At 45.1% G+C, this 17832-nt stretch overlaps 1 protein-coding gene across 1 annotated transcript; it reads left to right on the top strand.

The window, feature by feature from the left end:
- The first annotated feature begins 1995 nt into the window (after positions 1–1995).
- On the top strand, positions 1996–16869 carry WHAMM (WASP homolog associated with actin, golgi membranes and microtubules). The gene is made up of 10 exons (XM_054589146.1): positions 1996–2673; positions 3347–3520; positions 4143–4293; positions 5477–5646; positions 6285–6450; positions 8857–9041; positions 9856–9942; positions 10143–10238; positions 13256–13751; positions 15835–16869. Exons 1-10 carry the CDS (start codon positions 2008–2010, stop codon positions 16128–16130), a joined length of 2487 nt encoding a protein of 828 aa, XP_054445121.1. The 5' UTR covers positions 1996–2007; the 3' UTR covers positions 16131–16869.
- Positions 16870–17832: the final 963 nt, after the last annotated feature.

Here is a 17832-nt window from a genome sequence, read left to right as displayed (position 1 = left end):
TTAACTATATCACAATAGTCAATTCACTATTGGCAAGTATTAATAATGATGTAGATGTCAATTTTTTAAATGTGGAAAATGGCCACAACATATTTGTAAGAAAAAGTTATGTAAAATATCATTACAGTATAATCATGTACATATGTATGTATATTTATATACATACACATAAAATGAGAAGTGTTTATTTCTTTTGAATTATTTTTTCTTTATAACTTTGATAGTGTCTATTTTCATAGTAACTTTATGTACCTTTTATTAACTTTTAATAATCTTTTTTATTGTAAAGTAATGTATGGTATTTGGCTTAGAAATAAACAAATACTACAAAAAAATCATAAAGTGAGTATAAACTAGTTGTGCATCTTGGTGACAACAATGATTAAGTTTTATGTGTGTTTGGCCATATTTTTTTCTAAGAATATACAAACTTATCCCCCGTCACACACACAAAATAGAAACTTTATCATTAGAAAGTCTGCTAGTTTCATTTCAAAAAAGCAAATCAGTTAGAAAAACTACTAGAAAGGATAAAATAATATAAAACAAAAGCAGTAAAAAGACCTACTATAAAAATGTTTTAAAAGATATTTAAACAGGCTATTAAAGAATTACACGTAAACTATATTGGCTAAAGTAATGCACTAAAAAGCAGTTTGAGCCCTGGCTCACGTGGCTCCGTTTCCTGGGCGTCATCCAGCAAAGTGAAGGGTCGCCAGCTTACTCCCGAGTCAGGGCACACGCCTCGGTTGCCATCAAAGTTTCCCTCCCTCTCCTTTTCCTTCCCTTCCCCTCTCTCTGAAAATAAATAAATAAATGAAAAGTTTAAAAACACGTTTGAGGGAAAAGTAAATCCCTTCAGCCAAAAAGTTCTCCCTCCAAGAGGACCGGGTGGCCGTGTGATCAGCAGGTCTGAGTCCAAGGACCACAGTTCCACCCAGGCATCAAAGCGGGCAGGGCACCGTCAGAGTGGCAGCGTTAGACCTAGATGCCTTGAGATCGTCCTCAGGGGGAGACATGCCCTGACCACAGCTTCAGCCTGGTCCCCTTTTGGTTTTGCTGTTGTTCACCTTGGGCATAACAGCAAGTGCAAAGCAGATTCCAGGCTGCCCTACTTCAAAACCTTCAAAAGCTGCTTCACTGGGTCCTCAACCAAGCCCGCACCGGCCTTGTTTTGGGGGAGGGCTCCCTGGGCACGTCCCCGCCTCCCCTCCCTCTAGACCTCTCAGCGCCCTCACAGGGTGGGGGCTGACAGGTGCACACCCCTGCGCAGAGGCCAGCGCCCGTGGTCCCTGCTGCATGAACAGGTCCAGCTTCACCCCGCACTCCAGCCTCAATGCAAACTGCATTTCCGGATCTCAGCAGGTCTTCAGTAGCCGGTGGTCCTACTCAGCCAGAGTGTCTCTGTATCTTACGACAAGTTTCTTCGCTGGGTCTCAGTTTCCTTATTTCTAAAGTGAAGAGGCAGCACATAGGTTTCCTAAAACATGCTTTGAAGACAGAGGCGTCTTTTTGGACGCCTCCTCTGCCCCACCCCCAAACAGGCACACGGCAGACCCTCCGTGAAAGCCTGTTGAACTGATAACAATAAATGGGTGGCTGCCACCCAGAGCTTGGCGCTCGATAAAGAACTCTTGTGTTTAATTTAATGCTTCGTCCCTCCAGGAAGTCTGCACCCTCCCTGAGAGGAGGAACCATGAATTCACTGCAGCTCTGACGGAAAAGACGGAATCTTGTGGGGCCCGGTTCCCAAGGATTTACAATAACTCGTTCATGCGACAAATACCTTTTCCACGTCAGTATGTACAAAGGTGGCAAAGGGAGGCACAGAGTGGGAATTCCCGGGCTCCAAGGGGCATTGCGTCACTTATCGACTCCGAGGGCCAGGTTCCAGGGAGACCCCTGGCCTTTTCATTGGCCATCGCCGACTCGGATCCGGCCAATCCCAGACGCCGCTGGAAGCCACCCAGCCACACACAGCCAATCAGAAGTGCAGGAGGGGCGGTGATGGGGTACGGACGCGATGACAGTCAAGAGAAAAATGTCGCGGCTCGGACCGGACGGTCCCGTGGCTGGGGCTACGAAGAGGCCGGGCCGCTGACCGCCGGCGCCATGGGGGACGAGCAGCCCGACAGCCTGGAGGGCTGGGTGCCGGTCCGCGAGGACCTGTTCGCCGAGCCCGAGCGGCACCAGCTGCGCTTTCTCGTGGCCTGGAACGACGCGGAGGGCAAGTTCGCGGTGACCTGTCACGACCGCACGGCGCAGCGGCAGCGGCGGCGCGAGGGGAACCGGCCGGGGTCTCCGCCCAGCTGGGCCGGCCTGCTCTCGGCCGCCGGGCTCCGCGGCGCTCACCGGCAGCTGGCGGCGTTGTGGCCGCCGCTGGAGCACTGCTTCCCTTCGCTGCCACAGGAGCTGGAGACGGGCGGCGGCGCCTGGCGCCTGTGGGAGCTCGTCTGGCCGGCGCGCGCGAGCCTCGGCGAGGGAGAGATGCAGGAGCTGTGCATGCGGCTGGAGCGCTACCTGGGCCTGGCGGCCGAGGGCTGCGGCGGCGCGGCCGTGCGTGAGGCGCTGTTTCCGGCCGACGGCGGGGCGCCCGACTGCGAGAGTCCGCGCGCCTTCCGGGAGCGCGCCCTGCGCGCGCGGCTCGCCGAGGCGGACGCGCGGCTGCGCCAGGTACGCCGGCGGGACCCCACTTAGTGTTTCTGGGTCATCAGAGGGAGACAGGGCGAGAATGGGGATCTTCCACGAAACCTGAGCCGCGGAGGAGCAAGTTCACGGTCTGACGTGGAGAACAGGGCGCAGGGTCACAGGTGCGCTTCACCTGCCGGGAGCAGCCAGGGGGATGCTGCCGAGGCGCGCGGGATGCCCATAGAGAGAGGACGTGTTAAATTAGAGCGTAGTTTTTCTTCCCCGTTATCAGAAGGCGACCTTTGCAGAGACGAGAGCCACGGTTTTGACTCTAAATCAGTTTCTTTGCTGGGGGCGTGGTAGTTCTATGAACCTGGGGAGCTGAGTGAGCCTACACGCTGAAGCATTTGGAGGCGCCTCTCTAATGTCCTCGTCAGATTCTAAAAAGTGCATCGCACAACTTTATCATAATAAAAGTGAAGAAGAAACATCATCCACAGTCTACAACCCAGAGATAACCACTATTTATATTTGATAAGTCTTTCAGTTCCTTTTCTCTGAGTAGTTTGTACACAGTTGATGTACAATTTTGAACTCTGCTTCCCCCGAGCCCCATGTATTGAACTTTAAAACATTAAGCTTTCCTTAGCTCCGTTTATTTGGTGTGATCTTACAAATACTGTCCATACCTGAGCTTTATGTATTTTGTGCCTTCCAGATTCTTCAAGGGCGTGAAAGAGCCAACACCATGGTAGCATTAATGGAAGTTTATCGAGAAGAAGATGAAGCCTACCAGGAATTCGTTACCGTGGCAACCATGTTCTTCCAGTATTTACTGCAGCCATTTAGAGATATGCGAGAATATGCAACTTCATGTAAGCTTGATATTTTGGTATGTTTTATGTTTTTACTTTATCTGATTTACTATTGGTCAAATACTATTTCTTTAGTCACATTTAAGATTCAATCAGTGTTGGCCTGTTAGGTTCACCGTTATGATTAGTTGATATATATTATTTTTTAAAAGTGATATAAAAAATGAAGACATTTTACATGGATCATCTTCTTAATACATTCAGATTTCTGAAGATTTTTCAAAGCACATTCTTTGCTGATGACTTGTTTTTGATGCAATACTTTTTTAGCTTATTTTCTGCCTCTAAACACACACGCAAATTTATCAGAATTAAGATGGAACTTTAGGTAGCAAGGTCCCAGATTATAGTTCAATAATTTAAACTTCAGTAGATGCTGTCATCGCTCTTATTTCGTTGAGCCCTGTGACACTACTTAGAATAAGCTTATTTTTTCCTCCATTTATGCCCCAGTATCCCTTTGTCTTCCAGGTGGTCCCCAACTTAAGAGCCTCAGTAAGGAATTCAGGAAACTTTAGTGACTAAGTGGTAACAATAAAAGTCGTTGAAATAATCCATGTGAGCAATTTGCTTTCAGTATCCTAATGGCTGCATGTTACTATCCTTTCCCACTTCCTCAATTTTCCATTCTTTCCATAGAAATCCTTGGAGGAGGATGACCTGGGTCCTAAGAGGATAGTGGCCCTGCAGAAGGAAGCCCAAGAGTGGACCCGACAGGCTGAAGACGCTATAGTCTCTATTCAAGATATTACGGTGAATTATTTTAAAGAAACAGTAAAAGCATTAGCAGGTAATAATTTAAAATGCTGCACTAAGACATGTGTAATTTTCATTTTATTTACAACACACTTGAGTGTCTTTTTAGTACCAGGCTCTAGGTCTTGGGGATTCAGCATAAACAGACGCTGTCCAGCCTGCCAGGGGAGGTACGTCGTAGCCACACGTTCGTGCAAATGCATGGGGAGGTGGCAGTGGCCACAAACCACATAACGAAAATCAGCATGGGGCTTGGAGAGCCTGAGAGAAAAATTAGGCTCCATCAGAGTGGTCAGTGAGGGTCTCTGAGAAGTGGTGGTTGCCCTGGAATCTGAAGGGTAAATGGAACTTCAGAGAGTAAAAAAGTGAGGGAACGGTGTTCCAGACAGAAGGAACAGCACTGACAAAGGTCCTCTGACTTGAGGAAGCTTGGCAAGTGTGAGGAACTTTGAAAATGCCCCGGGGCTGGGACAGAGTGTGGCCCAAGTGTGCTGGCAAGACCACAAGATGAGACCATGCGCGGCCTTGTGAGCTGTGTAAAGGATGTTTGTTTTATCTGAAATCATTGTCAATGGCAGTTCGAAAGAGGAGAAAACTTACTGTCTGTCAGCCAGTTTGATAAATCATAGTACGTGCATAGGACAGAATACCACACAGCTACTAAGCATGATTCTCTATTTTTATACATGACAAGAGTTCCATGATATAGAAAGTGAAATAAACAAGATATACAGGGGTGGGGAGAAAGTACGTTTACAGTTGTAAGTATATGAAACTGTTTATTCTCGTATTATTATTTATTAATTATTGTATTATTTTCCATATGAACAATTGTAATTCTAATTTGTCCCACCCCATAAAGAAGACTGACGATCTTGTGGGTTGGTTGGTTGGTTTGTTTTTTGGTCAAACTATATAACCTGTCTGTCTAGCTAGACATAGAAATAGTCTAGAAGTATATATTCTAAAATGTAAGAAGCAATTGCAAGTAGGTGAGATTCGTGATTATTTTCCTTTTTTTAAAAAATCAGGCATCTAAAATTTTATATCAACGACCATGTGTTATTTGTGTGATAAAAAGTCATTAAAATAAATTTTCTTTTAAACGGGATGTTTTGCCAGTAACGTGAGAGGCAATAAATAATTAGCCCAGGATAAATTTTTCACTTTTTAATGAGCTGTCATTAAGCCGTATTGTATTCCTTATAATCCGACAGGGATGCAGAAACAAATGGAACAGGATGAGAGGAGATTTGGCCAGGCTGCCTGGGCCACAGCAGCTCCCAGGTTAGACAGACTCAAGCTGATGTTAGCGCGAGAGACACTGCAACTCATGAGAGCCAAAGAGTTGTGTTTAAATCGCAAAAGAGCTGAGATCCAGGGAAAGGTAAGACGGGATACAGGTGACTTTGTGTTAGAAATAGACTTTGATTTTAGATATCACTGTTCCTTCCAGCCATTGTTGAAGAGCTCCCTTTCTTATTCCAACCGCATCTGCTAGTAGAGGAGAATTTCCCAACCAGGGAAGATTGGCTGTAAAGTTTCCATTTGCTCAAGATGGTTTTGCAGTACTATATTGTAGGATTCACTTGATACTAGCATTGAGCTCAGTACCGAAGTAGGTGATATACTGTAAAATCAACCAAGCGCTATTTTCAGCAGAACTTTAGTATAATCAGAGGTTCTTCATTCTAGGATCACAGTCGCTTAAATTTTTTCCTGCGCTGTTAAGACTTTAAAGCAGAAAACACTATAAAGGCTTCAGTGACATTTATTTTCCTCAAAACCTAAATGTTTTCATACGCTTCAAGGAGGAGGCAAAGTATTTATAAAAATGTTGAATGGGGCATTTTTGTTTCATTAAATAATATAGTCTAGATTAAATAATATAATCTAGATTCTTCTAGATTTGCTTCTCTATATTTGGTACTGAGCAGAGAATAGAAAATAGCTCAAATGCTTTTAAAGTTTCCTTTTAATATACTATATACTTTATCTTGCTTTTATTTTTTTCATGAAAACAAGATGGAAGATCTTCCGGAACAAGAAAAAAATATAAATGTTGTAGATGAACTAGAAATACAATTTTATGAAGTTCAATTAGAACTATATGATGTTAAATTTGAGATATTAAAATATGAAGAAATCCTACTTACCACACAGTTGGACTCTATTAAAAGACTTATAAAAGGTAAAATTTATATTTAAAACATATTAAAGTGTTTAAATTATACATTCAAGGAAATACAGACCCTATTATCAATTACTTCTTGTAAATTGTCTAAAATATCTACTGAAATTTCCTAAAGTTTCCCTTCAGTATTTTTATTATTCAAATAATATATTCCTTGTTAAACATACAGCAAAACAAAGGAAAACCTCTAATGATTTAGTTTCATCAGGTGGACATACTTAATGGTAACAATTTGCTGAATAGCTTTGTAGCCTGATAGATATAAATATCAATTTTTAAATTAAAACTATATATCCTATTCAGTATTCTCTTTTTCCTTTAATACATGATAACCATCCTTACATTTCAGTAAATAACAAAATCTTCAAAAATTTTAATGGCTGCATAGTATTCTACTATATGGTTATACCAACTGTGATTCTTGGTTTTTTACTGTTGTGAACAGCAGTGTAGTGGAGAACCATCCTTTAAACGTGTTTGTGTATAGGACAGATTATTTCCTTGGAAGACATTTCTAAAGAGGAGATCAGTGGGTCGAGGACAATGCAAAATTTACATTTGACAAATGTGTCAAAACAACATAATAGCAATCATTTGATACCCATTTTTCCTTTCCTCTGATATTTTCTGATTTCTGAATTTCATGCTCTCAGACATCATGGCCCTCTAGAGAGTTTGGACAAAGAGACGCTCCCCTCAGCAGATTATACAAAATACCTGGTTCCCCACACTTTGCCCATTCTTTTAAATTCTTGCCTATTTAATAGGAAAAAAAAATGGCATCTTCTAATTTTCTTCTAATAATTTCTTCTAGTCATAAGTGATGTTGAACACAATTTTGTTGAAGCCCATTTTTTTTATTAAGTGCCTATGCTCTTTGCCCATTTTTCTTTGAATGTTTCCTTTACACATTAAGGATATTACTCTATTATTTGTCATATGTTGCAAATAAATTTTCCCTGTTGTTTGCTTTTTCTTGCCTGCAGAAATATTTAATTTTTATGAAGTCACATCTATCCATCTTTCTGTTTTTGTGTTACACCTGGCAAAGAAATCCATGGTTTCTGCTTTTGGTAGTATGCCTGGCCAATTCCTCCTCATCCCGAAATAGTGTCAGTAGTTTACTTATTTGTTTTCTTTTAGTACTTTTACGATTTTTAAAGGAAGATTTAGCTCTTTCATCCAGACGCTGGGTAGGAATCCAGTGTTTCCACCCAAGTCATCAGCAGTCCCAATCACGGCTGCTGCGACTTGCTACCTGTCTCACATCCAGCATTCTTATGTTTATTTTGATCAATTTTCGATTGCCGTGTTCCTTCATCGATTTGTGAGTGGCTCCTGGTACTGGTACCACACTCTCCCCATTGTGTCTTGGGGGCCTCTTCCAGTGTCCCGTGAAGCATGCACCCCCCTTGCTACTCCATTACTCCACGAGTTTTCGGACTGTTCTCCTTTATTCTTCCAGATGAACTTTAGAATCATTTTGACACGTTCAAAACAAACGAACAAAAACAAAACTTGGAATTTTTATTGGGATGGTGCTTAAAATTAGAGATTAATTGGGGGAGAATTGTCATCTTTGCAATTTTGAATCTTCCCATCCAAGAACATGGTATGTCTCTCCATTTGCTTACGTCCTTTTTTCCCCTCAAGTTTTTCCAAGATTAACAGTTTTTTTCATATAGATCCTGAATATTTAATTTAATCCCAGGAATTCAAAAAACTTCATAATAGTTTCAGGTTATAAGCATTTTACATATTTAGGAAAAATTTTATTTTAAAAAAGTTAACCTGGAAGGATGTATGCCAGATTGCTAATGTTTTCCTCTGGGTTGAGATTCCAAAGGTTTGGGAAAGGAAGAAGAAAAGTTCACTTTTTATTTACTGTAATTCTGTAGGGCTTGAATTTGTTACAATTAACATGCATATGTTTTTAAAAAATCAGTATGTAGTCAAGATGACACATTATTAATGCCATTTAATAATATACTGCTGGTAGAATGTAAGTTGCCTTTCTACAGGGCAATTTGACTATAGTTATCAAGACCCTTAAATATCCATCTGTTAAGGAAGTAATAAAAAATGTGCACAAAGATCTATATTCAGAATGAAATTGAGGATGCAACATTATAACAACAAACATTGTTTAAATTAGAGAATACTGTGTTGCCATTAAAACCTTACTGTCATTATGTGGAAAATGTTCTCTTGGAACTGTGTACTGATATGTGTAGCTGTGTGTGTGAAAGCGCACACACACACACACACACACACACACGTGCACAGTGGTTCTCCCTCGGTGGTGGGATTACACATGATCTTTACTTTCCTTCCCCTTAAAAAATGGCGTGCATTCTTTGTTATAGTAAAGCCTGTCTCTAAAGATCATTACATACTTTTTAGATAAACAGGATGAAGTTGTCTATTACGACCCGTGCGAAAGTCCGGAAGAGCTTAGCGTCCTGGATCGGACAGCGGGGCTGCAGGGTCAGAGCGCGGAGACCGAGGAGCTCAGCCGGCAGTGCCGGCAGCTGGAGCACAGGCGGGGCCGGGTCTGCGCCAGGAGGGCCTGCCTCCGGAGCAGGAAGGTGGGCGCCGGGCGGCTCGCTGCCTTTCCCTCGCGGGCATTTCTTCTTTCATGAAAGATAAATTAGAGGTGTCGAGGAGAAGGCCTGTACCGTATTTTTCTGTGCGTTGATACGGATACCAGGAGCTGCAATTACAATATGTCTACGATTGTTTTTCCTTAGAATGATTCTGTTTCTTTCCGTCTTTCAGCCTTTCTCATAATTTGTGGATTTTAATTCATTCAATAGCCATTTGTTGAATGCCTATTATATACCTAGGCATTTTAAAATCACAGTAGGGAAAAACTTCTAATTATTAGCTGTAGTAAACTCTAAAATTCAGTGTAAATTGTTGATTATAAAATCAGGGATAATATGTAGCTCATTTCAATCCTTATATTTGGTGATTTTCTTCTTAATCCCATGATTATTTAAAAAGGTAACATGCTAAGAATGGTTAGGCATCATTGAAATATAGTTTTTAATATAACTTTTCAGGTATTTGTAGGTTGGGTGAACTTGTATAGGTACATTTGGAAGTGTAATACTGTTTGTAACATTACGAGGAAATGTGTATCCTCTCTCTCATTTGCCCTTGGTCCGAGAATTCACGCTGGCATCTCTCAAAGCACTGAACCTGTGGCCCTCCTCACAGGCACGACGGATGCCTGCAGGCGCCGGGCAGGCTCCCGGCTCGGGGGCTCCCCGGAGACTCCCGTTCGCGAATGCCTCACTGTTTCGAATGCCAAAGGCTGCGCTTTTTCCTCTTCACCTCTTATGCTGTAGCCCACGGTAACAGTAAAAACCATGTAGGTGATTTGTATTATTCCACCAGGATCAATGCAAAGAAAATCATCGGCTCCGATTGCAACAGGCTGAGGAGAGTGTGAGATATTTTCATCAGCACCATAGTATTCAGATGGTGAGTCGTGAAAGAAAACTATTGTAGATTTGCATGATGTGACACCCTGGCGTAACTGTGCAGACGCTGGAGCCCGGTGCCCGGCCCCGCCGCGGCAGCGCGGGCCTGAAGGCACGGCGGTGGTCCCGGGGAGGCGGCCCCTTTTTCTCTCAAGACTTTTATTTTAAGGAATTTACAAATGTGTATTTGTTTAAATATAGAAGAGAGACAAGTTAAAAGAAGAGGAGCAAAAGAAAAAAGAATGGATAAACCAAGAACGCCAGAAGACGCTGCAACGGTTGAGAGCATTTAAAGAGGTACGTCCCCGCAAAGACTGCCTTGCGGACGTTTTCTGAAGCAATAAATCAAGGTCACCCGTCCTGGGGGCACGGGGGGCGGGGAGGAGGGAGCCTGACGAGCAGCTCCTCTGGAACACAAAGTGTTCCCCAAATGCCGTTGTTTTTCGTATGTAGATAAAAGCCAACGAGGGTAGAACAGGGAGGCGCTTTGACCTGGCCGCACCCCCCCCCTGCCCCGCCACGTGTCCACCAGCAGGGAAAACGGAAAGTAGTTACATTGCCCTCAACTTGAGCTGGCTTTCTTCTCATTTGCAATGAAGAATTTTTTAAAATGCAGTCAAGGAAACTTTGTGACAGAACTATAGTTAGGTGCTCTATTAAAAGTAAGTTGTTTTTTTTTAAGTAAATAGTTACTTATTTTAAAAGAAACTTGTTGAACGTAAGACATAAACCCGTTCTCATCACACATCCCCACAGGCACCGTCACAAAGACGCAGGTTTGCGGTCGTCCCCTGAGAGAAAAGAGCCCACCCCAGACGAGCCTCTGGCGTGTGGCACTGCGGTGTCTTCATGGCACCCACAAGAGAAGGAGGGACCCCTGGAGCAAAAAGTCAGGACATTCCAACGTCAGCGTTTTTCCTGAGACGCTTCCTGCTCTGACCATCACCAAGTGCCTGCCACACCCCAGGCACCGTGCTAGGCACTTACGTTCTCCTTTAATTTTTAAAATGTCCCTGTAAGTTACTCTCCTCTCCACTTCACCGATGAGGGGCCAAGGCTCAGAGTGGTCACATGCCCTGGCTCAGGGCTGTGCGGAGCCGGGTCTTACTAACCTCAGAGGCACCACAGGGAGGTTCCAGCCCAGGCAGCACCTCGGGAGCCCCTGGGGAGCTTCTAGAAGTGCGAACGCCCAGACCCTCCTCCAGCGATTCTGGCCGGGGGCCTGGGCGTGCGTGGCAGCGGGAACAATGCACTGCAGGGGAGCCACCGAAGGCCGGCAGCACGTACAGCAAACGAGCTGGTGCGTCCCTGGCCGATGAGCCGCCACCAGAGGGTGACTGGTGAGTGGAACTGGTACAGAGGAAGGGATTCGAGGGATGCAAGTGCAAGTCCTGGGCCCTGAGCCAGTCAGAGAGATCAGTGACCCACGTCCAAAAAGGGCTGGTATGAAGGTGAGAGGTTACACAGATGGAAGGGGACCGAATCAGGCCACCCAGGCTCTCAGCAAACTGGAACGATGAGTTTTAAAAATTCCAACAAGGTGACCTCAAACTGGTTTAAGCTGCAGCGTCTTTGCTCCAGAAATGCACTTATATAGGGGTGTAGGGAGGAGTGTGTGTGTGTGTGTGATTTAAATGCAGGGAAAAGAAACATGAGAATTTAGTTTCCTTCAGTTATATGTGAATCACTTGGGATGAAGCTGCAGAAAAACTCATGAGTTTTAGAAAGAACAGTAGCATCCTTTGTAGAATGAGGAGATTCTCTACAGTGTACCAAGACGTGCCATAATCGAAGGGGACATAGGCAACTTGAGTGCATTTGGAATGAAGGAAGGAAAGCAGAAGACCTGAAATGAAACCATGTGATACGTGATACTTGTGGAGCCCAGACAAGTTGTTTTTAAGTATCTCAAGGGCTGTTGGGAGATAAAGGGTCTCACTTGTTCTAGGTGAGCCGTCCGGGAGGCAGACTGCCCAGCTATATCAGACAGAGACCTATGGCTGCCGGGATACAAGGAGGGGGTGCTCGGGGAGCCCCGACATCGGGGTGGCTGGTCGGCCCCTGGAGTCTGGCCAGTTTCTGGGATCCTGCTGTGTGGGCCTGCTCTCCGACCCCGAACTGCAGGATGGCAGCTGCACCGGGGCCGGGGGGGGGGGCGGCAGGGCTGGGGGCGGCGGTGCCGTGGCCATTGCTTTGCTGTTTATTTCAAAATGCTTTAGAAAAACCGGAGACAAATCCTCTGAGTTTATCGTGAATTGTGATTTTGTGTGTGTTTTGAGTTTACTCAGTGCTTTAAATTTGGTATGGGTTTTTGGCTTAAGTTTACAATAGTCGGATCCTATTGTATACATCCTTTTCCATTTGTTTCACTTAAATTGTTTTTGAGATGTATCCATGCTCGTATGTATAGCTCTGGTTCATTTTAATGGCTACACAGTATTCTTATTTTATGTGTTTTTTTAAAAAAAGATTTTATTTATTTATTTTGAGAGAGGGGGAGAAAGCGAGGAAGAGAAACATCCATGTGTGGTTGCATTTCACACGCCCCCTACTGGGGACCTGGCCTCCAACCCAGGCCTGTGCCCTGCACTGGGAATCGAACGGGCGACCCTTTGGTTCGCAGGCTGGTGCTCAATCCACTGAGCCACACCAAGCGAGGCCTACTTTATGTGTTTTATTGGTTAATCAATGCCTTCTTTAGGGACCCCCACCCCTCCAGATTCATTTTTTGTAAGGTTAGGGTTTCCTTTATCAAATGAACACCTGAAAGACCAGAACTTTTTAAATTCACTTTTAAATTACAAAATTTATTCTAAGCCTAAAAAGTAGAGAAAAGAAACTCATAATTCCTGTTATAATCATCATTCTGCTAGTATTTTTCATAGATCTGTTTTTCACATGGTTGTAAATGGAATACTGCATCAGCTGTATTTTTCAGTGTTTCACTGAATTTGTACTGTCTATACTTTTTGTGGCTGCCAAATATTTTAAATTAATTCACCCTAATTTTTTAAGCTGACCTCCTGTTGTTCACACTTAGTTTCTGTTTTTTCATACTAAAAATATGATTTTTTATATGTATCTTTCCGTACCTATTTTATTATGGAGAAAGTATTATATGAAAGGATAGCAATGTTTATGCTCTAATAAACTTGGTAGCGGGAGTGGCTGAACAAAGTGGAAAGGAGCTGCTTTGTGAACTAGAACGATCCATGCACAGAAACTCTTAGGCATTCATTGTTTATAGAAAGTTCCAACGTTTTGATAGCTTGCATTTGCGGCGAATTTCTAATGCAACAGTTTTCCATTTTCAGAGATGTCCAGGTCGGTCCGTACGAAAGAGCCCTCGCTCAGCAGAACCTGAAGCTCCGCACCCGCCAGGTGAACTCCCCCAGCAGGCCTCCTGGCCGACGTCCCAGACGGAGGCGGTAATCCCTCCGTCCTTCAAGAAAACCAGAAGTGCTCCCTTGTCTGAAGTTAGTAACGTGCAACCCCCCAAGTTTCAAGACTGCCCTGGAAATATCCCTGTCCAGATTTTTGTTCAAGGAGGCGACCAGACACACTCCAAAGCCAGTGGGGAATTGTCACTACCGCCGCCGCCGCCGCCTCTCCCTCCTCCTCCTCCGCCTCCTCCGCCTCCACCTGCACCCCCGCTCCCCCCTGCTTCACCTTCTTCTTCTCTATCTGCAAATCATCGGAATTTGAATTTACACATCAGGACTTCAGTAAACGATGATCAGCCACTTCCTCTAGTATGTGAATCACCTGCTGAAAGACCCCACGATTCCTCAGACGGTTTTAAGTGCCCAGGTAATCTGCCAGAATTCTGTATCTGCTCCCTTCAAATCAAAATCTTTTTCAGAATTCTCTGCAATCTTAAAATAGTCCACTGTTTGCTGCCTTAAATGGGACTTTTTTTTTTTTCAAAGTTAGTATAGCCTAAATCAAGAGTGATAAACGCTACCTCACCTTGAACAAACCATCTCTACACATTTAATGGTCACATGACTTGGGATTGCTGAGGCTGTTAAAGAATCAACCTATTTCACGTCTCTTAAGACTCCAGTATGTGTTTGATTTCTGCCATTTGCAAATTATTCAAGGTTGCTCTGAATTACTGTTGCGTCTGAGTCCTTTGCAGAATTAACCTGTGGCATTTTAAGCAGAAGATTGGCTGGGAATTATTGTAGAGGAATATTAGTCAGAATACGGAAGGCTCTCCCTGCAGACTGACAGGTAGACTGACAAACCTTCCTATGGGAAATCTTTCTAAAATGAAGTGGTTAAAAAAAAAAAATAGTGGACCACTTTCTACCTTTGCAAATACAGTACGCTGAATATGCTCGAGGGCTATAGTTCTAACTTCTAATTCCAATTAAAATTTAGACACTGACTACTGAGAACAGTGGCTTAACCCTGCCCAGACTCATAGCCTAATGCTTGGGGGGCGGGTTGTTAGGTAATCCTAGCAAAACGCTGTGTACCTTTGTTTTCAAAACTACGCTTGAGTGCCTCCACCCAGAACACGCACAGGTACAGTGATAGGGGATGTGAATGACTGAAATATAAGAGTTTCAAACTGTGGTTCTGGATAATTGAGTATTCTGGTCGAATACTCAATTCAAGTTCAAGGTGTCACTGTACCTAATACCAGGTACAGAGGAAAAAGTCCACGCTGTCAGGTGGGGAACAGACGGCCCCACCATGGGGTCTGCAACGGCAGTGTGTGCGTGGGGGGAGAAGGCGTGCGTGCCGGTGCCCACCTGGAGTTCAGATGCGGGCAGGTCTTGGTCGGCCTCGGTCCAGCCTGGGCACCGTGGGGGGAAGCCCCATCCAACTCCCACACTCGGCCTCCTCCCGCTGGCAAGAGGAGAAAGGAAAAAGAGGAAAAGCCACCAAAAAATGCCCTTTACTATACTCCTAGAAGAGTATCACGGTAAAGAGCTACAGGCTTAAGTCCAAAGCGACATAGTACTTTGTTAGCCATCGCATGACCTCAACTTCTGAGCTAGAAATGACTGTTTATCTCGACATTGTCCCTGGAAGACCAGGACATTAGTGGCCGCAGTCATACCCCTGTCCCCAGCAGGTGGTCAAAGGTTTCCCCACTCAGGGATTTCAAGGAGCCAGGGTGAAATATAGCTTCTACCCTCCAAGGCTTTGAAACTCTGATCTAATTTGTGTTTTGACAGCATTTCACACCCTCAAGAACAGAGCATGTAAATTACCTTGGGGGCTGTAGGTGGAAGTAAAGACATTACATACAGAGAGAAGTGCCACTGCCACCCCCGCAGGCTCCCTGGGCTACTGATTCAAGTTTCCCTTTAAAGCCTGTTCTTGTGGGGAAACCTCCTCGCTTCGTTGTCACATTGACTCATTAGTCATCGCTGACTAATATCCAAGACTGAAGTTAGAGAAATAAAGCAGGGCACCTATTCTAAGCAGATATTTTTTAAAGTGGGGAGGGAAAGGGGAGAGATGAAATGTCAGAGGCATCTCTAAGTCATGCACATGGGGCCAGGCTGTTCCCAGCCAGGCGTGTTACGCTTCAGGATTGCACGGGAGCGTCTCCGCATCCACGCTAACAGAAGGCTGTGCCTGTGAGCTGCCGCAGACCTGAGAAACTGCAAACAGGAGCTCACGATAAAATATTAGTGGTGGAACTATCCTGGATTCACACAGGGAGCTTATTTATGGTTGACCTTTCTAGCAGGTAATGCAAACATGCCTTTAACGGAACAATGATCATTTGTTTAAATCACAGCGTTAGCTGATGTGACTTAACACATCACCTCATGACTTAACCTTTAACGAATACAAAAATGTGCTGGGGTCTTGGGGAGAAAGAGTACGCGTTCCTGACAGTACTTGCTTTCTTGCTCTGTTCATTCAGCTTCAGGGTCTATGGATGAAGTGCTGGCCTCCTTACGGCATCGCCGAGCCCCTGTCCCAAAGGCGGAAGCGCCCGCCATGGCCCCTCCCCGCTCCTCAGTCAACGAGAACATTCTGGCTGCCATCAGGCAGGGTGTCACACTGAAGAAGGTTCGCCCCAACCTTGGCCTGAGCCCCAGCAGCAAGCCCACCAGCGACCTGGAGAGGAGCATCAAGGCTGCGCTCCAGAGGATCAAGAAAGTGTCCGCTGACTCGGAGGAAGAAGAGGAGGATGGCCAGAGCGAGTGGGACCACTAAGCTCTTCTGCAAGGCCAAGGGCCTTGCACCGTGGGCTGGAGAGAAGCCACGGGGGCCCAAGGCCTGTTCGTGAAAAGCATGTGAACAGGGTAGACTGGCCACACGACACCCGGACGGGCAGCAGAGCTGTGTGTGGTGCTGCAGCTGTGGTATAACGCTGTGGCCTTTAACACCGGGAAAGTGGCCCTGGCGGAAGTGGCTCAGTGGATTGAGTGCCGCCCGTGAACCGAAAGGTCGCCAGTTCGATTCCCAGTCAGGACACATTTCTGGTTTGCAGGCCAGGTCTACAGTTGGGGGTGCACCAGAGGCAACTGGTGGATGTTTCTCTCACACATTGATGTTTGTCTCCCTCTTTCCCTCCCTTCCCCTCTCTATAAAAATAATTAATTTTTTAAAAACACCAAAAATCATGGAAGTAGAGAGGTGGGGACTTACACACACCAAACCGCGGCCGAGACCTAAGAACCCACAGTAAATATTGCCGGCCTAAGAGAATGATACTTATTTTTCACCATGGATGCTCGAGAGTCAATCCCTCATTTTGAAAAACGTTTACGTGACCGTGGCACGTGGTGAACAGCACGATCAGACCACCGACCACGTCCTGTGTGCACTGTCTTGGTTTCCTCTGATTGAAAGGGTCGAATGTGAACATTACTTTAGCAATAATTGGAATCAATTGCTTATATTCAGGAATTGTTTTAAATGAAATATATTTTATGTATCAAGCACCGTATAAATTCACAATAAAGAACTATTTCTAATGTATCAGTGTCACTCATGAGGAAATGAAAACATGAAATCTTAACTATGAAACGCACAGCCCCCCTGTCTGTGTCGGGGGGGCGGGACATGAAGTTTTAGTAAGATTTCAGCTAAACATTTGTTTAAGGAAATACTAAGGGTGGAGGGAACTGTTGTTCCCCTCGAAACTGAAGTCTCATGTTGGGATCCTTTTCCCCCCTCGCTCTGTGTTAAAATTAGCAGACGGGAAGGGACCAACACAGGGCAGAACACGCACTTCTCAGCTGCCCGAAGCGTCCCCACTAACCTCAGAGCCTGCCCCCGCCCCCCGGGCCACTGCAGTGGCGATCCTGTTTCCACTGGCTTCCAGTTCAAACCCCAGAGGCAGGTTGGGGGGCTGTTCCCCAGGCCGCCTTCCCCACCACACACAGGCCAAGCTTAGCCCCAAAATATTTCTCTGGAAAGAAGGCGATATTTTTACAAACAGCAAAATCAGAACTCGGTTGGACTTTTATTTTAAGTGTTGTAAATGCCCTATTTTGAGACACCAGTGAGCTCACTCAGGCATGGCAAATCCTCAGATTTTGCTTTCTAAGCTCTGCCAAAGATGAGAAGCCTTCAAAAAAAAGGGACACTTTTTCAAAGAGTGCTCCTAATTAAACCCCCTGGCTCAATTGTGTCTTATGCATCTAAACTTCTTCCTCTCTGGAACACTCTCTCCCCCTTTTTCCTGTTCCCCACTTTTCTAGCCAAGCTTTGAAGTCAGTCCAGACTCTGGCCTCGCGGAATCCAGAGCCAGGGAGAGGGGACAGCCTGTCTCCTATTGTCTAGCTTCCAATCCCTCTGACCCGCCTTCCACGGTGCTGCCCGTTGACCTTCACCGCCCCAACCGGAGTGGCCCGCTGCGCCCCAGCCTGTGATGCCTCAGTACGGCGGACCCAGCCCGAGGCCTGCTGCT

This window comes from Pteronotus mesoamericanus, unplaced genomic scaffold, assembly GCF_021234165.1.
Source record: "Pteronotus mesoamericanus isolate MK-2021 breed Mesoamerican mustached bat unplaced genomic scaffold, CSHL_Meso_final contig_1242, whole genome shotgun sequence".
In the NCBI taxonomy this organism is placed as follows: domain Eukaryota; kingdom Metazoa; phylum Chordata; class Mammalia; order Chiroptera; family Mormoopidae; genus Pteronotus; species Pteronotus mesoamericanus.
This window is presented reverse-complemented; position numbering and strand designations above follow the sequence as displayed.